The sequence below is a fragment of the Battus philenor genome, unplaced genomic scaffold (assembly GCF_028537555.1).
Source record: "Battus philenor isolate CCGP_79_NKW_IND1 unplaced genomic scaffold, ilBatPhil1.0.hap1 SCAF_19, whole genome shotgun sequence".
NCBI classification, from domain to species: Eukaryota; Metazoa; Arthropoda; class Insecta; order Lepidoptera; family Papilionidae; genus Battus; species Battus philenor.
In genome coordinates, this window is record NW_027181681.1 from 88,781 (window position 1) to 112,799 (window position 24,019).

The 24,019-nt window shown below is 48.6% G+C and overlaps 1 protein-coding gene across 1 annotated transcript; it reads left to right on the plus strand.

Moving 5' to 3' along the window:
* The first annotated feature begins 596 nt into the window (after positions 1-596).
* On the plus strand, positions 597-23,983 carry LOC137921397 (E3 ubiquitin-protein ligase AMFR-like). Its single transcript, XM_068764139.1, has 11 exons — positions 597-1,129; positions 10,762-11,019; positions 17,641-17,793; positions 18,390-18,500; positions 18,724-18,902; positions 19,066-19,176; positions 20,569-20,768; positions 22,726-22,826; positions 22,900-23,023; positions 23,494-23,653; positions 23,739-23,983. Exons 1-11 carry the CDS (start codon positions 830-832, stop codon positions 23,908-23,910), a joined length of 1,869 nt encoding a protein of 622 aa, XP_068620240.1. The 5' UTR covers positions 597-829; the 3' UTR covers positions 23,911-23,983.
* The last annotated feature ends 36 nt before the right edge of the window (positions 23,984-24,019 follow it).

A 24,019-nucleotide genomic window follows, 5' to 3' on the forward strand; every position in this document is an offset into this window, starting at 1 on the left:
TATAATAAAAATTGATATGATTATCATTTTTTTTATTATGATGGTATTTGGCTGCGTAAGTTACTAATAGATATTAAAAATAAATGTACAATTTTCTATTACAAGTTCTTTAATTTTTACTCCAAATTTAAAAGTTTATCTTGTTTAATTAGTAATTTTGTTCAAAATGGAGGTAACATATATTACAGGAAAATATCTTGTACCAAATGATTGCAAAAAATTATCAATAATTAGTGTTTAAATTTATAACTTCACAAGTTAATAAAACATTACTCCTATTATTGCCAACATTTTGAGATTGGAAGAAAACTTTATTATTATTATTAACAAATACAATGAAAGAAAAAATACTAAAGGAGTAGGTTTATAAATATACATAAGTTGAAAAACAATGACTAATTAACTTAATTCTTTATACATGAATCTAGGGCATCGAAAAAAAAAACAACGAGCGAAAGTACTTTTTTACATTTGGAAGAAAGTTTACTTATAAAATTTCTTTCGAAGTGGGTAAATATATTGTGTATCTTAGCTGTCTATAGCAAATGCTTTCTGAAACGACTGACTGATTGATCTGTCATGTGCGCTGCGTTCTCGGGCATAGATAACAATACAGAGCAACAGTCGCAGTTCTCGGACACAGTTCTGCGATCGCGGTCCGCCGTCTGCCTTTAGACATTCGTCTTGTTAGCAGATGTGGTTTCGGCGCACGTAGCTAATGTATTTAAATAAGGAGCTCGCGAACGGTCAAATGTCAGTAAGTCCGAGTCCGCGGTGGACGCCCGTCGTTTGTTGGTTTTGTTTGTGTTAGTATAATAGAACTTTCAAGATGCCTGTGACTTTAGTAGACAGGCTGCCCTTGCCAAATCTCAAGGTTTATTCAGCGGGGAGTGTTTTATTACTTTCGGTTGCAATGTACTACGCTGTGAGTGTAACGAACGACCCCAACTGGAGAACTAATGCCACTATGCAGCGACAAGAAGCCGTCGCAGCGGGTGCTGACGGCGCAGCATCCCAGCCAGTTCCGGCGGCGCGAGCGCCCCTGGATAATCTTAACGATACCAGAAATATGACTGAACAAATTGTAGAAGTGATGACGTTCATGATGCAAGAACCACTTTGTATGTGGGTGAGTAATGTTTTTGTTTATAACAGTTACAAATTGAGTACAACACAATTGTTTAAATACCACAGGAATTAAATAATATTATATATTTATTTATAGGTACATTTAACAAAAAAAAATCCATCATACCTATGTTATATAAAAACAGCTCACTTGCAATATATGTAATCTGCAGCTCTGAGTTTGCACATACTTCCTGCCTGGGCTCTGGTTCTGGCTCTTATTCATTATCAACAAAGGAATCCCCTATTCAATTTTTAACAAAATTGATGAATTGCTGCATCATTGTGGTTTAGTTAAAAAAATTTATTTAAATTAAATTTACTCTAGTCACTGGCCTCAAGGTATTTTTGCTTGTAGCTCTGATGTAATATCTGGACAGTGTTCTTTCTGCCCCTGCATTGCATCCATATCAGGAAAGAAAAATTCTAGAAATACATTTTGTGTTCATGAAGCATGCATTACATGTTTCAAATAAAATGTAGAAAGTGTTAGGAGTGTGAGGAAATTGCAAATAAGTGGGCAAGTGAGCAATCGATGCATTTCTTCAGACTTAATCTTTTATAGAAATCATAAGGTAAAGTATTTGTAAGCATTTATCCTTACTTAGCTTTGTCGAAGAAGGGAAGGTTGTTGAATGAGGAGGAAGCAATTAGTGCAAAACAAAAAGTATATGCATACTAAATTTGTTCAAAGGTCATAATAAATATCAAAATCTGTATATCTCTGGCATTACACTATCTAAATATTTGCGATGACATTACACACATGTATTTGTGATACACATATAAGTTCTTATCAATAACATGGAGGTTGTTTTGATTGTCATGTTTTTATTCTCTGTTCAGGAGCTTGATTGTCGTTGTGTGCAAGCAGATTTTTGTTGGGGGCAAGTGACTGGTATTGACCTTGTTTAAAAAAAGGTCAGCCTAAACTAAACATGCATTTGTGCTGTTTATGTTATTGAAACCCAAGTATCTCCAGAATAGGGTGACTATTCTGTGTGACAGCCGGAAGTTATTTGTGAAGGCAGAATGTAAATGATACAAAATTGTCCATTTTTCCTCCTGTGCCAAATCCAAATAGAATTCAAGGACAACCTAGTTTCTTTGGTGCATTAAAAAAAAGAACAAGAATATGAATTTCTATTTGGTGGCAATGACAGCCGTACATGCAAGTATCTGTCTTTGTAGGCCTCTAGCAAAATAGACCTGTGGGAAAGTTTTTATTTATTATAGACTATCAGGGAAGAGAGTGGTTCAGTCAGAATTTTTTTTTATTAGACAAGACAAATGTGCAGGTCTCGGGAGCCTCGTCCCACGTCCCTCGTCGGGAAGCCGGCAACATGAGCTGCAGTGTTGTGACGTCTGCGCTCGTTGCTGCGACTGGTTGATCGATTGATTATTCGAATTCGATTGCGCCTTAATCGGCTGCGGTCGGGTCCACCGCTGGGCCGCTAGGTTCCTTATTATTAACAAACAGTTCCACTCGGTGGCGTTGCTTTGGACATTGAACGATCTCGCACTGCGCGCCTTCGGGCCGAGGCAAACGAACCGTTATTCGTTGTTCCCACATTTTTGGTACTTTCACTTTCGATGCGAATGGCGCACGCGGCTTACAATGGCCGGAAACGAAAGTCCAAGAGGTGTGTACACCCTGCTACACCCACCTCTATTTGAATACAGACGGAATTCGGGGCGCCGCGTCCACGCGCCGACTGGAATCTTATTGGAGACTTTTCAGACAGGACTCCTGTTGCTACGTTCAAAATAAGAGGAAATGTCCCGGCTACATTCTCTGGACTGCTTGCTGCCTAATTTTAAAGGTTTTTTTCCGGAAATAATATATTCCGTCCTTAACGTATAATATTCCAAAAGAGCGGAGAGCCTCTTGAATGTTCTCGTTCGTCGCTGAGCATGAAAACTCCGCTCGCTTCGCATTCTTCCATAATTTTTGAAGATCGTTTGACAATTCGAAACACCTCGGCGCCAGCGCCACATTTAAAGAAGAAAAAAAAGACTTCAGTGGCGCGGGACCATCACCGACTTATTCGTTCTAAAAGGTTCTGCGACCCGGCTGCTTGTGTGTACACGGAGCCGAGTGAAATTGGAACGAATTTAACTTTAAATATTTATTCAGCAGCCGGCAGAGGCTGGAGACCGGCCCGCGACACCACAGCTTCACATTTGCTCAGAATTTGTCGAACGTTTGTCTGTTGGCATTAATAGTTTCATCCGGCATGAGACGACACCGCTGGGGGCTTTTAGACTAAATCTGTTGGGGGTGCCCGAAGACGCCGAGCTGCCGCTGGATTGTGTGATCGGGTTTACTTTGTTACTGAGGCCTTTGTCGTGGAGGCCCGGGTACGGCGCAGCAGCCAGCACGGCTTGCGACGCGTGCGGACACAAACAACGTTGAACGCGACCGCACGGGTGGTCGATTTGTTTATTGCTAGGCAACGCAAACATCGTGCGCGTGTGCGTGCCTTCCGACGTGCACGTACAGGCGCGTCTGTGTGTAGAGTTTTAAAATAGTCCAGAAGCCGCTCTGCGAGTCGAGCCGTGGCCGCGTTACTTGTGTCACACTTGTCATACTTGTGTCGTGTGCATCCGCGGAATGCGCATCGACCTCCTCGCAGAGACCCATACGCTCAGTCAGTCCGCGGAACGTGCTGCCGAGTCACTTAAAAACTGGCCGGTCCGGACTGAGCGGTGTTTGGTTACCACAAAGGAGGGCCACAGTAGGCGTTCTCATCGTCCGATCCGAGAAATTCCATTCAATTCAATTTTTATTATCCTTATTCAAGTAGGCATTTATATGCGCTTTTGAGCCGTCGATTATTTTAACATTATATAAGCCACCACCGGCTCGGAACGCCGATCTATTAAGAAGAAGGGCGGCCAGAAACTCAAGAGTTGCTCATTTAATGAAACTGTACAATTTTTCACGTGTACATTATAATATCAACCTTGTGAATGAGTCAACAAACCGAGTGCCAGACATTTCGATCAATTAAAAACACTTCAATGCTATAATAAGATTTTGTTTCAATAACACGCTGTTAATTTTATATTCAAAACTAGGAAACGAAGGGTCAAAAACATTTTGCGGAACTTTGTTATTTATATGTGCACTCGGACCCGTGAAGGATTTGTTAACTTTTTATTTCTTTAATATAAACGTCTGTCACTGTTTCCCACATAAGATTTTATTTTGTAGCGCATATATTTATGTTAGGAAAAATGTATTGCGAAACATTTGTTAAAATACCAATCTCTTAAAAATAGCTGTCGATGAACCTCTAGCTTTTAACTTATAAATAAGCGGTGTACTTTTTTTTCTGTAAAATAAATATAGAATTAATGTCGGCGGCACTGTCCCCTAATTAAAATACCGCGAGGAAACACGCCATGAGAATAATTAAAATACTCGTCGAGTCGTACCAGTGTCCGTTAGTTGTGTTGCTTTTGTTGGGAGATGGAGGTTCCGCTGGTGCTTCCAATCCATAGCAATGCCCAAGAGAACTGACAGAGACAGTAATAGTCAGCCACATTTTGAATTTGGGATTTTCAGTTTACATTTGGGAGTGTAAACTCGGCGCACGCGCAGAAACTGTTGTTACTGATAAGGCAAACAGTAATCTGTCCGAAGAAATCGCAATCAAAGATGCACATGCGAAGGTCCGAAATGTAACATACGCGCAATGTGTCGCGCGGACTCGAGCCGGGATATTTTGATGGTCGGTCATATGTGACACGTGTCGCGACGGCAGCGCCCGCCCGGCCTCGGCTATGTTTATTATAATTTCCATGTCCGTAACGTAACAGTGTTTTTAAATACGCCTAATTACCCAATTAATTATTTTTGAAGGAAGGTTTCGTATCGATTTTCGAGTGTTGCAATGTTACAAGCCTTCGTTATTCGACTGTACGCGAGGTGCACGAGGACACGCTCTCACGCGCTGATGAAGCTCTTCGAGACTTATTTGCGAACTAATTATTTAGCACGCGTAATTATAGCGGGGCAGAGTACTAAAACTTTGGGCTAAAGAGGTCGGTCTTTTAACGAACTGAAACTTTATTGCTCGGCGCGCTTTATATGCTATAAGAGTTAAATTTATTTTAGGTTGTGTGTTTGTATAATTTGCCAAGTCGATGTCGAAGATCCATTGTTGTCGACAATGAGTTGTTACACAATCCAATAAGAACAGCAGTTTACCGGTAAGCGCGGATAACAGACTCAACCGGAGCCCCTGGCCTGTCTGTCGCTGCACGCAGAGCAGAGTAGAGCGGGGTCCCGGTCGCACTTTGCGCCGCCGCCGACTGTGCGGCGCCGCAAAGCTCCCCGGCGCGGACTTTCGCGGGTTGCGCAACCCGCCGCGTAACGCCGCGCGAGATACTTTCTCCGCCACACTCGCGCGTTCAATATTCTAATAACTTATATTCATATTTTATTTTTTACTTTTTTTATGGCTGCGGTCATGCCGTGTTTACTACATTAGACGACGGAATACATAACACAATCACGTGCTTTCAATTCGGATGGCGTGGCATTCGCGTCCGGCACTTACAGCGAGCCGGTCTCCTCATTCTAATTTAAATCTCTCTCGCCGTTAGCACTGCCGCCGTTGGACGCCATCTTCCAGTTACTGCTCTCTTAAAGACAATGCGTCTCTGTCCGCATTGTGGTCGCGAGTGTGTTGTAAAGTCGACCAGCACAACCGGACGGATGTGTGGAAGTTCTAATAACGCTGTGGATGTCATCAAGCGAGTTGCGCCGGCGCACCTCGTGACATGGGGCGAGCCCGAGTGCCGGAAATCGGACATATCGGTTCAAATTTATTTCAATGTTATCTATTGAGAAATGTTGTCAATGCACACGCGCGGGTTTTGAATAAGTCAACAGTTGTCTGTAGCTAACGCCGAGCGGACTGAAGGAAAACGGCGGCAGGTCACGGTCGGCAACCGGTCGCCGCGCCGGCGCCTGCGCACCGACAACCGTAACGGCTCACTTCTAGAAGGAATACTATATACTGCACGGCGTTTGATTTGACGCAACGGAATCAAGGGCAAGGCTTACGGCAAAAATCGACTGGCTTAGGTTTTGTGTAGCGTTGACTTTATCGTATAGCGCTCGGTACGGCTAGGTAGGTATGTATACTCGGTTTACTGTGTTTGTAAAAAATTAACATATCCGACGTGGCAAATCAAATGCCAAGCATTATAAACATCGCACTACCGTCTCTGCGCTTAATACTTTGTTACCTTTTAAGAAAAGTCTAAAGTTTGGTTCAGAAATATGCGATTTTAAGTTTGTATGCATATTAAATACGAAATTATTTTTCCCCGACCTCGATGTCGCTGTTTATAACAAACACACGAGCTTCTTGAACTCTGAAAATGTTGTAAACCTGCAACCGGCCGCCTGCAGTGCCCGCGCCTGTCCATCCGCACCTTGCTGAAAGCTCTTGAGATCGCCACCTCTGCGCAGCGAGGGCAGAGACGGCGGCAGTCGCGCCGCATCCGACGAGTCTAATTGCTCAGTTATTAACCGAACACAAACCTCTAATTACGATTTAATTGCTTTTAATTTACTGTTTCATCTGTTTCTACTTAATGGTTTCCACCGTAGCCGTAATTGAAGTTAGCGCATAAAGTAAATATTACGCAAAAAGATGATCTCACATCATCACATATTGTTTTAAAGTGTGCTTGCTAAGTAATAGGCCCCTTGTCGGTACAGAGACCGACATCTGTTCCGGGCTTTGACTCGAAACGTGTAAAGGGCACCATTCCTTCAGTCGTCTCTCGCCCTCCACGGCTAGTCAGCTATGCTGATAGATATATTCAAAGTTGCTTTGCGAAAACTGTAATAAAGTCTAGCCACGACACTGCAGTGTATCTGAGGCACCGACATGCCGCACCGCAGCGCGCCCTGGAGCTGCGGTGAAAACGCGACGATATGCTACCTAACCCTCTTGTGGAGAGAAAGGATCAAATGGAGTTCTTATTATAAAGCTTCTAAAACGTATAGAGTGCAGACAGCACAGACGCCGCGGTCGAGTCGGCGCTACGTGACGCGCTACGTGACGCGCTACGTGACGCGCGGCGCACGGGGGCCGCGGCTCGGACGCACGGCGACACCTTAGACTGACTCGTGTTCGAATGAGGCGAACTCCTCGAACGGAACCAAACTCGATGGGGCTATAACAAATATTCCTTCCATTCATATCGCCCATGGGGAGATATGAATCTCAAAATGTTTTTATTCGACTCAAGGTGACATTTGTTTTTACCGTGGATTGGAGACGCCCACCACTTGGTGGCACTCGGCCTAAAGCTCGTGTTGGTAAGCGAGGACTTGCACTGGAGCCGTGGCGCGATCCGTCGCTCGTCGGGGAACGTCGGGCGACGGTCGCTTCCGACCGGTGCAGCGGAGGCCTGTGTCCAGCGGTGGATGTTCTGCAGCTGAAATGTTGTTCATGTAGTCGTACATGAGGACTCAAAAGGTTCATTTCATCATTTTATTTTCTTTCATTTTGTCATCGCCGATTATAATAACCATACCGTTAATCACAAAACTTCAAAATACGTGAAATGTACAGGGTAGAGTACAGGTTTTTACCGTTTTCTCGTCGTTCTCTGGGAGGCGAGATCGCCTTGTTTGTGTATTCCTTAGCCTGCAGCCTGGCTGTCGACGGCCACACAGGAGATCGATGAGTCACGCAGGAATGTAGATCCTCCACTTGATTTGATGTTCATCGCGCACGCTTCTCAGAATTCGACTTAAAATTCGGAAAATTTGGTCGAAAAGACTATTTTTTTTTTGAGCCAAGGCGTTCGCCAAAATGATCGTCGCTTGAGGCCTCGGTGTTCCGCTCCGGCTCGGAGGAGTACGTCACGTTTATATTGCCATTGATGATGCCGGCGATGATGACGACGCGGTGGTGCGACGCTGCGGCTAATAATATTGCGCAATATAATAATATTGTTGAGGAGGCCGCGTGCGATAGCGGAGTCGTCGCGGCCGTTTGTTTTGGCGCCGCGCCGCCTCGTGTCGCGCGCGATGTCTAATCTAAACATGTAATCGTTCAAAACAACGTGAGTGCGAGCAATATCGCCGCCGCAGCGCACGGACTCGCGCCCCCGTGGCCGGCCGGTGAACTTTCACGTAGCTTTACTTATATTATGCTTCATTTCATTTTATTTTAGCAGGTAGATTAGGTAAAGATACTGTAAAATGTAAAGATGTACAGATAAACATTCAAAATAGCGCAACGTCAAGGTAAAGAGTAGAATTAGTAGAAATGATAACACAGAGCGTCCGTCGGCAGCCGCCTGCCACGTGTGTTACGGTTGCGCGACTAAATAAGTCAAACGAACGGCGAGAGCTTGTACTTCGTAAAACGTAATTGTTGTAAAGTTTAACAATCACGACACTGCTCATACTGCCTTGTTTTGTTTGTGAATCATTTAGAGCAGCGTGTACCCAAGGGGGGAGGAGACAGTGCGTCCAGAGGCAAACGCTCTAAAAATGTTATTGTGGCCGCCTGAATTTTTTTTCTTGTGATTGTTTAAACTTTAAAGCATAGATCCGTACCCCGCGCTGTGCTTTAAGCAAATGCTCACACAGCTCACACATGCACACAAATGCACATCCTGACACGCGGACATTACAAGTACAGTTAAGAGTCTTTAATTTATTGAGCAACAAAACTGCAATGTGAACAGGGTTGGTCGTCCAACGACGTAATGTACGTGTTGTGCGATGTTGTTTGTGCAGCTGCGGCGCGAGCCGTGCGACCGGAGCCGCGGACCGGCGGCGGAGTCTCTCGGCCATAACAACAGCGGAGGCGGCGCGCGGTCGCTGAGCGGCGAAGACACTTTGAGTGCGCCGATTGGCAGCAGATTGTCTAAAGTGCCGCTGCGGTCTTGTGCTGCGGCCCGCGGTCGCTCGCAGCTTGCTCACTACGTGCCGGTTGTGTCCTCATGCACTCAGATGAACGTTTTGTTAATCTCGGACTCGTGTGTTCTCGGTGCACATTCCACGCTCGGCGATGAGGCGACGGGGTCGCACATTACAATCTCTCCCTCCTGACGAGCTGACAGAGACGACGGGCTTCTGGCATCGGCTGCGGGTGCACGCGCACGTCCTTACGATATCGCTTTAGTCTTCTTCTTTCTAAGTCTCCGGAAACATAAACGTCGCGACCACTCCGTCGAGAGGTATCGCAGTGCGCCAGCAGGCTCGGTGTAAACAGATCGTGCCGCGGGGGTGGTCGCGTTTGCTGCGCGCGCGCACTCGGGTGGGGGTCGTCGCTGTTTTCCTCAGCTTTTTATTGTGTACAATATTTATGTTACGTTGTGACTATTAGTAAATTCTATTCGTGTTTTATTTAAAGCGCTACCGTGCTGCCTGAGCGCCACAGCCCGTTGATTGCCCTAAGGTTTAAAAAGCTTAACGACCTGAAGGCACCTTGCGCTACAGTCAGGAGCGCTACGGATTCGGCATCGGCAGCGTCTTCTTTTTAAATTATCAAATTGGGGTTTGTCTGACTGACGTCTGACGTCTCCTCGTCAGATCCAGATCACTTGAATAAACAAATAAATAACGACACGTTATTAAAGCTCGGAAGGTTTGCGTAATCTCTTGCAGCGCGTACTCGAATCAAAATTAAAAATATTCGAGTACACATTCACATGCGCTTTTGAATCGTCGATCATTTTAACATTATAAGCAGCGAACTGCCACCGGCTCGCTGCGCTGATCTGTTGATAACAGCCAAGGTATCAATTAACTTGTACAATATAATGTTAGTCATGTAACCGAGTCAACAAAACAAGTTCCACACATTTCGATCAACATAAAACTCATAATATAATAAGACGTATTTAATAATATACTTTTAATTTTAGATTTTCTTGTGGAGCTTTATTATATATGCGCACACTCCGACCCGCGAGGGAAAATGATTTTTAGGCATTAAAAAGAAATATACTTTAGCACGCTACATTAGCACGTTGAAGTAAAGCCTTTCCTATTTTCCTTTCTGCCCGTGGAGGTTTCTCCGCAGTTGTTGTAATGTAAATAATGCTCTTTGCAATAATAAAGTCGTACCTTAGTAAGGTTTTACACTGAAAGTACATAGGATAAAGGACTCGACTTGCATTCACGCGACCTCCAAACAGAACCACGGCTAAAATAAATAAATATAACAAGCATGTTACACAGGATATACACACGCAGGCGCGCGGTCAGCTCCTGCCGCGCTGTTGGACACGTTGCGTGCTATCTTAGCTTCTTGTGCCGCGAACAAACTGCGCGTTATTATCTCTTGAAACGAAAGTAAATCCAATCCAGGGTGGTCTCTTTAGATCAGTCGAGTGGCGTTGCGAGGGTCCCTGACACAACATAAAAAGTTGAAGTGGCAGTCGTGCAGCGCGCCCGGCGTGCACAGCTGTTGGCCTCGACGGTGCCGCGCCTCCGTCGCTCCTACTTGTTCATGCGCCATCACATGCTGCTTGTGTACAAGGTTTCTCGTCCAATGGTCGTGTTGAGTAGCCCGTGCGCAGCGGGTGCCGGTGAGTCGCTGTACTGTGTATAACTTGCAATTGAATGGCGCCCTCGGCTTGCAGACGGTGGTGAACATGGCGTACTGCGCGCTGGCGGTGGCGGGCAGCGCGGTGCAGCGGCTGGTGTTCGGGCGGCTGCGCGTGGCCGAGGCGCAGCGCGTCAAGGACAAGTTCTGGAACTACGTCTTCTACAAGTTCATCTTCGTGTTCGGCGTGGTCAACGTGCAGTACATGGACGAGGTGCTGCTCTGGTGCTCCTGGTTCACGCTCGTGGGCTGCCTGCACCTGCTCGGTCAGCTGTGCAAGGACCGCTTCGAATATGTGAGTACTCCTCCGCCCAAAATTTATATTGTATTACATATCCGCGCTTAGCAGCCGATTGACCGCCAAGAGAAACGACACGGCGGCCGACACGGTGCCCTGACGATATGACAGCGAAGATAAAGCTTTGAAAAGGTTTCAATATCCATTATAGAAACCTTTTCAAACTGCCAAAAGTAAAATTGAACATCGACTTGTAAATTATCAGTTGTTTTCCAAAATGTTCCGCGAATTATACGAAATATTCTTTTACTTTGGTGAACAAATGTCAGGTCGCAGGCATCATCGTCCTGTTTAAATATCACTTGACGGCACCTGTCGCCACGTCGTCACCACGCGGGACGCTTTGAGCTGCGGTGGAAATATGAGGTCTCCAACTAGCACTGCTTTTACAAAATATTATGAATTCGTCTTATTGATTGTTAAATAAAATAATTTGGGCAATCGCCCCCAACTTGCGTTGATTTACTGGCACCTCGCTCGTCGCTCCGTCGCGCGCCGCACGGCTTCGAAGTTAGTTTCTGTAGTCGGTGCCCGAGGGACGCGGCCGCTGCGGAGCAGCACAGCCATTAGTGTGGCCGCGGTTGCAATGAGATTGACACTACGGCGAATTAAAATCATACAATAAAAACTCTCACGCCTTAAATCAAAAATGACGCTGCAACTAAATTTTGAAATTTTGAATTGCCCTCAACGTGTGAAAGAATCCATGGCAGAATAATATAACATAATATACGCGAAGTCGTTAGTGGAGAGTTGTAGAATGCAACGCGCTCGCCCCAGGGGAAGTAAATACACCGACAGGATGAGCAAACAGTTGAAGAGCGGGGGAAAGTGGAATCAAAGGGTTTATTTTGTTATTATTCCGTCTCGCACGAGAACTGCAAGTAGAATTGCAGCGCCGCACGCAGCGGCGGCACAGAAGTAGAGCACGCAACGTCCCCTGCGCCTCGGGCCGACCGGCCAGCGCGGCGAGAGAGTACAAGTGCCCACAGTCTCCCGCCCTGCTCCCGCGCATTAGCAGTTCCTCGTGAGGCAATAAATTAGCCCCCAGTGCGACCACCTCGCGGCCATCGGCGGCGATCACTCACTTGTTTGGACGAACATGCGCCGCGCGCGTAGAGCGCCGCTGACTCACGCCCGCGACAAAAACAAGCACAAAAAGTAGTTTAGTTTACGCGAGCCATTTGTCATTGTTTTTGTACTGGCAGGTGAATGGCGCGGGGGCTATTTCGAGCACCGCCGTGAACCCGCGCCGCGCACGCGCTCGTCGGCAACAAAAAGCATCATCAATCGTACGCAAACAGCTTCGTTCGTTGTTATCGCGCCGCCGACGCGGACTTATTGTCTGAGTGCTCGTTGCTGGCACTGCGGCCGCGGAAAACCTTACAGTTACTTGTTTTGTTTCTGTTTGCGTTAGTTTTTTTCTCGCTTTTATTATCTGCGTTTTCCATAAACAACAAATAAATCATTAAACATTTTGGTAACGCTAACAAACAGCGATTTTGTGACACAAGTTACACAAACTGCAAACAGCCGCCACATCGAAACATTCACAAGTGGCCTCTTCGAACTACTCGATCTGTCGAATTACTCTTAATCTTATCGTCGATGGTCACATGGTCACACCGCACAGATGGTCGCACTCTGCCGCGTGTTTTAATGCAAACGACGAAATAAATGCGCGCTGGGAGCGAGTGGAGCGCGCGGCGAAAGGCGTCGGCCGTGCAGCGGCTGTCGGAGGAGCGACGGCTACCGGCTATATGGCGGAAGTAAGTGCGAGTCGGCGGCCGCGTTAAATGAAAATGCGGAAATAACAATAAAAAAACAAGAATAATTAAAACCACTCGGACGGAGCTCTAAATGTACTGCATGTATGTACTGCAGTAGAAGGCTTCAAATCATTTTCTTAAGGTTACGGATTGCGCTCGCTGACTGAGCGCCTACTTGAAACTCGATGGAAGCAAATGTAAAAGCAAAGAAATGGTACACCGTTTCTTTGCTTTTAAAACTGTAGTTGCTATAGGCAAATGGCTGCAGCGCTAAGAAAACGTATAGAATTGATTTTGACATATAAAATGATCTGCGCCTGCTCAAGGAAAACACGACGGGGAAATTAATAACTCGCACAGACACGCATCCACAATAATGATATTTTCGATTATGATTTGTGATAAGAAAACGAACCCGCGGAATACCAAGTCACAAACGTTATTAACCTCGTAATGAAAACAATGAAAACACCGAGGTGAGGCTCCGTCGTCAGGTGTATGACGGGTGAACGTTGTCTGTGGGTGTTGCGGCGAAGAAGTCTCAATCGCAGGGCTTCGTAAGTTTTAAGAACATGCAGGCCATAACAAGCTACCCTATCTTAAGCGCGGCAGCAGCTGCTTCGGCGGCTACTAATCGAACTGCGGCCAGTGGTGCGCAGTGCAATGCTTCAAGTGGTGCGCAGCCACGTGTGCCGTCGAATTCATCTCTTAGTTGGTAACCGGACGTGCAGCCGCAGACGACGGGAATCTGCGGCGTCGACAGAGTCCCGCGTCGCGGTCACGCGCCGGCGCGGCGTGCGCGGGGCGCCCCACGTCGCTACTTCTCCTAATGGAGCGGTCGCGTAACAAATGGTGCTGTCGCTGCGCGCGCGCTCTTGATCGATGGCCGGTTCGCCCGGGCGACGCTCCTCGTCGAACTTCTCAGAGAGCGCGTGAGTCACCCGCTCGACTCGCTCGACGCGCCGCATCAATATGTATCGGCGGCATCCGTCTTGTGGCGCGCGGTACTGTTATCTACTGCTAATGTACGTTACTCAGCCGCAACGGTTTCCAAAGTTTTTTTTGTGTCTCACCAATTTTTCTTCGAAACCTCTGAGAGTTTTAAATAATAACAAAGTCCAAAAATCACCATATGGTCAAGTTGAAAAGAAGCGCACTGTTTTCGCGCGTACTGCATGCCTCTGGAAGACGAGCGCTGGTAGCCGTGCGATGCCGTGTGACGTGTTGCTACAAATTAACGCAGAGCTTGATCTTCCCGCGGCCTACTTCCCGTTGTTCTCGTATCCGCCCTTTCACTCGTTTAGATTAGAGACAATTAGAGACAAAACAAAAAAAAATCTTGTGTGTATACATATAATACTTCATCCGCTGAATTCAGTGAAGAGGGTTTTGTGAAATTCCTACGGACTAAGACATGGTATGAAGCACTTTAGTACTCGGCACTCGGCGCCGCACCTGGTGGCATGGAGGAGAGCTTGTTCCTCTCGCGCCCTCGCTCCGCACAATAACACAGAAGCACTTCGTGTTGTCGAGGACCCTCGCCCCCTAGCGCCCAAGAAACCAAGTCTTTCGGTATCGCCATCTACCGCAAATCTCAGCCGGCACATGTCGTGTCGGCGCGTCCTGGGCTGAATGAAACTGTAAGAGCAACGAAGGTGAACAACTCCGATATGGTGATATTTAATAAGCGTTTCAGAAATTTAAAGTTTTGATTATAAGTCGCTTCGTCAGCTCGCCTTGGGAGTCGGCTGCTCGTATCCGAGCGTACGTTTGTGCTCGCCGTGCTGCGCGGGGCGGCGCGGTGCGGGGCGGGGCGGTGCGGGGCGGTGCGCTGCATTGATACGGTGCACTGTACTGGTGCCGGTGCTCTGCGACGGTCAACAGCCACCGACGGATTACAACATTATCCGATCCATTGGTTAGCAGTGCAAGTGCAGCGCGGCACTCTGTCCCCACTGCGGCCAATACGGAAGTGGAAATGTGAACAGATTTTATTCTCAGACAAACGATAACATCGACACTCGTACAAACATTGCGGGGCCGACCTGCGCGGGAAATCGAGCGCGCTCGGCGCGGACCCGCGGGTCTCGTTGCTTGCTCACGTACTTCAATTAATCAATTTCAACGACGAAGCATAACTATCGAGTGTCAGAGGTTTTAATATTTTTTCAAAAATCTGTTCGCGTGAGACGTTGAAAAAGGCAAGCGGAGGGTCGAGGGACCGGCTCCACACGGAGAGGTTTGCGCGCTCTTTACGCCTGATGGATCAAGTATTATCACGAAGCCAGTCCGAGTGTGCGCGCGCGCACTGAAAAAGACTATTGATCCATCCCCTCGCGGCCACTGCTGAAGCAAGAACACACGATTCAGAAAAAAAGCAGATAAGAATGCTACTTCGCATCAGGAGCGAGATGCCCGCCGCCTCGTGTCGTTGCCTTGTCTGTTGTTGTATGTTGTCGCGTGACTAATGTTCTCCCTCATCGATGCGTAATGCTCTGCGGGTGTCGACTTGCCTTTATTTGTTTATGTACTTTAAATAATGTTTACAAGAGGACGCATACAATACTGAATATTTTCCCACGCTGCAGAGCAATGACGTGAGACAGCCGGTATTTCTCTATTTACATTAAACATCAGACAATTACAGGTCAGGAATAAGCGAACAGCGTTATTTATACAGAGATATCGAGAAGAAAATACATAAAGTCGATATTGAATTGATTGTCTTGAATGAAAGGATTTTTATGTCGATGCAGAATTTACAAATAACACGCAAGGTACTGATACAGATGTCAAAGTGTTCCGGCGCGGCGGGACGCGCACACGTGTTAGACGAACAGAAACAAGCGCAGCGCAGAGCGCCGGCAACAGGTCCGGTAAACACAAAGCACCCGCGCGGGAATACCCGCAGCATAACTTTACAGCGCTGCGCGGCAATCGTGCGAAATAATTAAGAATATTTCAGCGAGGTTGCGTCAAGTGAAAGCAAACTTATACGAGATGTTGCTCCAAAGTACGTTAACCCTCTGCGCGACGAAACGCGCGCGAGGTTGCGTGCGGCGGCGTGCGGCAGCGTGCGGCCGCGAGCCGTCGCTGCCTGAAAAGAGGCGCGCGCGCTGGCGGCCCGACGCGAATGCGAACGCCTTTTGATCCAGATGGCGCGGAGAACGACTGCCGTCTTATCTAACTTCAGCTAACGAAGCGAAAGGTGGTTATCGCGACACCCGCGGTGGCCGACCTCGCGCCTATTCCCAGAAGCACGTGCACAAGCAGAGCACGCTCCGCGTCGCAATAAAACCCCGTTAACTGTTAAATCCGCGTGGCGTTGTTTGTTAATCAGTGTACGAACTGACAGCCGGTAGGTTTAGACGCAACGCGATTCGCCGCGGCGCCGCGCTGCAGTGCGTGCACCGAACGCCCGCCGACGCTGACCAGTTTGTCGTGCGCACTCGGGGAGATTCGCAGGGACGCGCTCCATTGACAAAATGTACGCAATAGCGGAACAAAAGATTCCTCGAGCCTCGGCACTGAGTAAGAAGCCAACCCACAAAATGCCGCTAACGTTCACAAACCTGACAGGGTTCTGCAGTTGTCCGGTGATGCGAGCCGCTGCGGCCTGCTAATTTAATACTATTTGTATTAAAGAAGCAACAGAGCGGAACTGGGGCTCCGAAATTTTCGCAATGCACCAGACGGGCAGAGCCAACTGAAGACCGATGTCGGCAGGATCGGATCATTTTGTCCCGTGGTGATGAGAGAGGCAGTTCACTCTTCGACTCGCGGACCTTTTACTTATCAAGTTAGAAACCTACGCTACAATAACTCGTCGCTATATGGAAGATCTTCCAGACAACAGCCTGTTCGACTTTAGTACGGCCCTCAAACAGATAAAAAACAACAAGACGCCAGGTGTGGATGGACATTCTCTAGGCAGCTAGACGATCAGTGTTGAAACTTCTACTGAAGTTGTTTACACCGTCCCCCACGAAAGTGATGCTGTTCCTCAAAAATGAGATAACACCTTGGAACCGAAAGACCAACCGTCGTGGCAATGTTTGGAGGAAGCCGATACGAAACAATAGATGTCTATCGGCTAAAAAGAAGAACGACTACAGCGAACGATACTGTATACGCAAGCACAAAAACTGGCGGTGGCGAGCTCGATGATGCCGTGTGCGGCGGTAGCACAATGACCCCCGACAATGTCTGACCGCGCGGCGTTTCAGATTCTATAAGGAAACGAGGTCGCCCGATGCGCGCGTCGACCGCTACGCAAACAATCGCCTCTGCGCCGGAGAGAACTGCGCGGCCCGCGGATACGTCGCGCGCTGCACCGGCACCCTGGGCACGCGGCCCCGGATCAGCGGTAAATACGGAGCAAAACCTCATCCGCGCTCCAACCCCCACCTCGCGCGCGTGTTTCCGTGGTCCTGACCCGCTCCGATGAAGAACGAACACGACTCGATAAAGTGAAAGTCGGAATAGCTTTATTACACGACATCATTACAATTGTTTCTAATCGTCAACTTAAAATAATGTTTACGTTAGCTCGTCACGAGCTGAAAAGAATCAACAAGCACAACAACAAGAACTCAGGAGGATTTGTATTTTTTCATGAAGGTTTTGAAAACAATTTTTTTCTACTTCCTTAAATTCGGAACAATTCTTTGCCGACATACACCTTTATCGTGAACACTGTGAAATAAAATGGCGTAAGTATTGGCAGAACTTGTGCTTAATGAATTTGATGAATTTATAAGAAGAAAAATTTACAACGTCGTTTGGTTGTTTTTTTTAAAGCATATACAAATCGATCTGCGAATGTTAATGCGATAAATGTGGTGGGCAGCTGTCGTCGTCGCCGGCGTGGGCGCGGGGGGCGCGCGCGCGGCTCCTGGCGCTGCTGGTGGGCGTGCTGTGCGGCGCGGGCGCGCTGCTGGCCGCTGCGGCGCGCTGGGCGCTGCCGGCAGGCCGCGACACCTTCGCCTTCATGGCCGCGGAGGTGCGGTATCATTTCTTATTTATTTATTATTAAGACAGCTTGCAGACCATTGACTATATGACAAGCTTTAACTCTGTTATAAATCTTCATCACTTTAGCCGTTGACGTACAAATTGCTTGACGCGAGCCTCGGCGCTTACGCATATCGGCGAACCTTTACATTCACACACGGGAACAGTACCAGTAACCAACCAGTACTTGACACTTGCCCAATTGCTCAGTTTAATAGCCCTACTGACCCCGTGGGCAGGCGCAGAAGCCAGCGCGCGGCGCAGCGCCTGCGTTACGCCAAGCCCGGGGCGGCAGCAGCTCGCAGGAGCCTGCCGCGCCTGCCCACGGGGACTCCTGATAGTGCCGTGGCTAAATTAACTTCCCACTTTTTATTTATAATTTAGTTTTAATACTCTTTATTGTATACGTGAAAAAATATATGCATAGATGCATAAAATAGTTGCATTTTCCTGCAGACAACCACAGTATGAAAATAAAAGGACAATTTGCTGCTGGCCGCTGTGTGCTCAGCAAACAAAGTTCGTTGTGTTATTTTATGTTTTGTGGTATAACAATGGTAACGATTGCGCGGCGTCTTGTTATAGTGCGTGCTGGTGTGCGTGTCGGCGCTGCACGTGGTGGCGCAGTTCGGGCTGAGCGCGCGCGACGCCGACGCCGCCGGCCCCGCCGCCTACTACACCCACCTGTTCTTCGACGTGAGCACTGCACATTGCACCGCACTACACGACATACGAACGTTCTGGCTCATTAGTGCCAAGAGCCGGCACACCGCAACGCCGCGTCGCACTACGACACAACATGACTGACTATGAGCACCTATAAGCAGTATGTTCGTGCCGGGTGCAACTGCGCTCGACACCGCACCGCCGCTAAAGTGTTAGGAAATGTAAGCAGCTGAGATTTGCCCGCGTGTTGCAGATGGCGGCGCTGGTGACGGAGCTGGCGCACGTGGCGCACATGGTGGTGCATAGCAACGCGCTGGTGTCGATGGCGTCGCTGGTGCTGCTCATGCAGCTGCGGCACCTGGTGCACGCGCTGCTGGCGCGCCTGCGCCGCCACCGCCTCTACACCGCGCTCGCGCACCACATGAGCCGCAAGTGAGTATGCACGCGGGCACGGACCGCTCCTGCACACGGTGCACGCGCACTCCTGCTGCCGTTCAGCGTGCCGGTGCCCACCGCTGGGTATGGCGCGCGCATCGGCTGTTTGCCGTCGGAAGCCTACAAGACAAAACGTAAACGATGTTATATTTTTTTGCAGCTACCCGATGGCGAGTAAGGAGGAGGTAGAGAAGAACGAAGATAACTGTGCCATCTGCTGGGAGCCCATGAAGGAGGCCCGCAAGCTGCCCTGCGCCCACCTTTTCCACAAGTACGCTCTCTCGGACCTGACGCATTAAAAACATTTATTATTTCAGTTATTATTGTCTATTCCTTCTGCAGTGCCAGGTGCGGCAGCGACGATGGCTAAAGCAGGTAGGCTTTAGATAACAACCTGCATAGGAATGTCTTGTGGAGGCTCAGTAGGACGTGGGCCTGTAGAAAATGCTTTGCTGTTTTATATCAGAACATTTTTACAACTACACCAGCAACTGGTAAGTGCACCAGCCCACGAGTGGTCAGCGGTGCGGAAATCCAAATCTGAAGCCCCGTGTTGTGTACAGATAATTCACATGTCAGACGGATGCGCTCGACCAAGCCAAAAACGCTTTCAGCAGGAAACCGCGGCCAGTCGGCAAGAAAAAACGATAGACAAACATAAAAATTTGGAGAATATGCAGCAGCAACGGCACGTCTTTTATACAGGAGTAGGAATGGTACTACATGCCTGCTTCAGTGCATAAGGTGCTAATACATAGAGAATAATATTAAGCATTGTTCTTTATTGCCTGTGGGACAACTTTCACAGGATGCCCAAGAAGCGAGGAATAAAGATTATATTACCGCTTACACCACGCAAGCAAGCGCTCACGATCGTCAACAAACGAAGACGTCATGCATACTCTTTTGTACACTACAGATCCTTACATCTCTAGTAAAAGTTGGTCAAAAACAAGAAAAGTTATAGAATTAGAGGATGAAATGAATTGTTATTAGATAATGTTTAGGGAAATGTTTATTTAAACGTATTTTTTTATATTACTATGAATTAGAATATTATTTTGTAATTTTTATAAAGTAAGTTAATAATATATTCACCTATTTAATTATAATTTTCATATTAAATCACTGTTGTTAGCAACTATTTTTCACTATCAGACATCTTACACGTTCGGACATTTATGTTAGGTATTAATTTTTTTTTGTTGATACATATTTAGTGAATATATCTAGTTAATAATAATTTTAAAATTTATACATAATTATGATAAATTATTCTCGCTTGTAAAGTTTCGTTTATTCTTATATTATAAACATTTTTCATGACTATATTAATTATTTTTAACAATATAAAATAAATATTTTAAATATATTTTAAATTTCTACTTATCCGTCTATTCCTATTTCAAATTTCATGTCAATATTCCTACTAAATAAAAAGTTCTTGAATTTTGATGATATTGACCTTATTGCACCATAGGTCGCTGTTGTGCTAAGCTAAGCCGTGATTGAATTTGATCCTGTTTGTTAGTGGACGATGCCATGCGGTTCCCAACAGCAAATCCGGATGGAATTATTTGAATGTATCGCTTGGTCGTCGAGAGCTGCGACCAAGCCGCGTGTGTGCGCGTGGATGTTGCTGACAGTGTGTCGTCGCCGGCAGCTCGTGCCTGTGCCGCTGGGTGCAGCAGGACGCGTCGTGCCCGACGTGCCGGCGCGCGCTGGCGGCCGGCGCCGGCGCGACGGAGGCGCCGCAGCCCGCGCGCGACCCCCTGCCCCTGTCCCCGCTGCCGCCGCTGCCCCCGCTGCCGCCGCTCGTGCCCACCGCCGCGCCGCGACCCAACCACTTCTTCCACTTCGACGGTCAGTATCATTAAAAGCACTTGCTAGCGATAACTTTCCTTAGAGTCGATTGTTTCAGCACATATGTTTGGCACGGGCCGGCACCGCTGGTCAAACATTTACGCCAGCACCGTTCCCGGGTACGAGGTGGCAGAGCGCAGACTGCGCGGTTCGAACTTCTACGGGAAGACTTCTGCTTCAACGGATCAAGAAAATACTAAGCCCTTGAACCTAGGAGAACACTCCGTGGAATAGGGAGCAAGAACGACTGGGGGTCTGAGAATTTGAAATGTATTTAGATACACGATAGACGAGGTCTCGTGAAGCCGTCCCTAGATTCAGCCAATTGCTGTTGTTTGTGTATCCTTGAGAGCATTTTGGAAAGGGTTGACGTTGAGTGAATTGGCGAATGAAATTTCAGCAAGTTTTATTCATAAACAAGTTGGCCGGCACGCCGCGCCCCCGTGAGTAAGCAGGAGGGCGGCGTGCGATGCGGCTTCGCAGCTCTTAGCAGTCGTGCAGAAGTCGTTAAACATTGGCTCCGCTCGTCCGCCGGCATCGCTCGCTGCATAAAAACTTGTTGCCTTTTATTGTACTTATACTTTTCTACTTAAGAGTATAAATAAAAAAACTCACTTTCTCACTGCTGCTTCGTAACAGCCCTACCTTCTACTATTTTATAGTTTAGCTGGTGTCGGTGATCAAACCACCAAATATTGACTGCCGACACTGCCTGTCGGAAGGTCTGCTCATTACTGGCGCTCACCTCAATCAGAAATGTAAGCAAATAACGCCAAACGTAAAGGAACGTTACAACTGTGCACTACATCGCTCGGAACTATTTGCGGGTCAGCAAATATGTTCACAGCGCAACTAGCAGCGAGTGTAAACCAGCAAGTTGGCATTTCACAGGCAGGTTACGGGATGCCATAGTTGAGTAAACCTTTATATATACCCTCAGCAGTGGTAAACGTTTCGCGTGCTCGACCAGGACAAGCGCAAAAGCGCTTTCGCTGCGGCTTCGTTGTCGAGCGAGAGCAACGTACTCCGCAAGTCCTCGCCGAAAGAGAAAAGCATTAGGCAGCGAGTACTGACGAGTGCATGCGCTTTTTGATTCACTCCGGCGACGCACCCCCAACCAGTCGCGCGCAGCACGGGGCACGGTGCACCGAAATACCAACACTCTTCCTCGACCACTCTTCGGCTAAGTACTGGGCAAGGCCCCAGCGCTCGAGCTGCAGCATACCTCAGTCTCCTTCAGATCAGCGCTCATAAGCCTTAAGCAGAAACTGCTTTTTGTGAGTACCCCGGCCACGGCTACTGCAACTCCTCACCACGAGTAGCTGTGGATTGGAGGGAAATTGGGTAATAAATAATGAGGCGTGGCGTCTCTTGTCGCGAACTGATAAGCGCACATGCGGTGGTGGCCGGACTTATCACGGCCGAGAGCTTTTGAAGTGCGGCGCTGCTGCTCGTGCAGTACCCTTGGCCGGAAGATGAGTGTCCCCCCCCCTCTTGCCCACCACCTGCACATTATTTGGAAACTGAAGCAGCGGCGGCCAGCGCGCTGCAGAGCACAGAGCGGAGTACAACAAATTTGTATGATTTTATTTTGCGTAAAAAAGCATACATTTGCTTAAACTTTTAAATATCATGTTGACGATTTCTACACGGAACTATTAAAATATAAGACATTAATATTAGTGTCAAAAGTAGAAAAATATAGATTATAAAGCAAAGGTTTTAGCGGAACGCGGCGCAGCTACCGGCCGGTGCAGCGCGTTGACAGTTAAAAAGAAACGCGCGTCAGTGTGACGCGGCGCGCTCCATGCGGCGGCGCGTGCTGCTGTACGCGGCGCTGTGCTGCGTGCTACTGCTGCTGCGCGGCGGCGTGCTGCGCTGCGGGCCCGCAGGTGCGCGACGGGCGGGCACGCAGCGCCGCGGTGCGTCCGAATACAAGAGCGGTCGTGTGTTGCAGGCTCGCGCTACGTGTCGTGGCTGCCCAGCTTCTCGGTGGAGGTGACGCGCGTGCGCGCGGAGCCGCCCGCCGCCTCGCAGCTGGACGCCATGGCGCGTCAGGTGAGCGCCGGCACCGATGTTGTTACATAAGCTGGCAGTGTTGCAACGGTGCCAATACATGTGTCGTGTGCAGGTGCAGCAGGTGTTCCCGCAGTACTCGGTGGGCTCGCTGGTGGCGGACCTGGCGCGCACGCGCTCGCCCGACCTCACCGTCGACAACATCCTGGCCGGACGCCTGCCGCTGCGCGCGCACCTCGGTATGCGCGCACGCGCCTGATGCCCCGGCACATATCCTCCGCGCTCTTGTACACTCACACGCGTAAACATAACTACTAATTTTGAAAGTTCGCTACGTCAACATGCGTACGTACGAAAAGGAGCAACGGGAGACGTGGCCGTGATGTCATTCAATGGTTGTGCATTTTTCAATCGATGCCAAGGTCAACCATATTTTAAGTTTTGCTACGAGTTCAAGGTCAAGGTCTTCTCGGTGGCCTCCCGCGCATTTTAAAATCAATCGATACATAAACTTAAATAACAATTGTTGAAGTAAAATGAAGTAATGGGGTGCCAATATTCCATTTTCAATTTACTAAATATTTTCCGCAAATAGTTTGACGTACAAGGTCGCGAATTATGTCCAACGGAACTGTAAGAAATGTAAGGCGCGCTGCTAACGCTAAAACGAGCCGACTTCGTACTGACCGTTGAGCGCATGTGTCCGTAGAAGAGCCGGCGCTCTCCGAACCCAGCGCCTCTGCGCTCAGCGACGGCACCGCGGCGAGCAGCGTTACCAGCAGCACCAGCGCCGGCACCGACGCAGACGCCAGCGAGCAGCTGCCCGGCAGCCCCGACCCCGCCGCGCTCCACGACGACCAGGACGACCAGTACGCCTCGCTACTGCAGAATAGTTCCGTGCGTAGGGTTCCGGCAACGGGCGCGTGTACTGATAGAGTGGCGTTGGGTTCGCAGCGCGGAGCCATCGCTGGCGGGGGCGCAGTTCTCGAGCAGCGCCGCCGAGCGCGAGCGCACACTGCGGCGCCGCAAGGAGCAGCTGCTGGCAGCTGCGCGCCGCCGCTACCTGCAGCGGGAGGCGCAACCCGCGCAGCGCGCGCAACCCGCCCAGCCCGCGTCGCGCAGCTGAGTGTTCCGCGCCGTGATGCGGCGCCTGGCGCTGCACGCGCACGCCGCGCGTTCACCCAGCACTTAACAACGCACGCGAGTCACGCGGCGACGCGCGCGCCTCCACCGAC

Coding starts and splice junctions, on each gene's coding strand:
- LOC137921397 (XM_068764139.1), top strand. CDS start 830: ATGCCTGTGACTTTAGTAGACAGGCTGCCCTTGCCAAATCTCAAGGTT. Junction 18,903..19,065: donor GCGCACCACATGAGCCGCAA/GTGAGTATGCAC, acceptor ATTTTTTTGCAG/CTACCCGATGGCGAGTAAGG. Junction 22,827..22,899: donor TGGACGCCATGGCGCGTCAG/GTGAGCGCCGGC, acceptor TGTCGTGTGCAG/GTGCAGCAGGTGTTCCCGCA.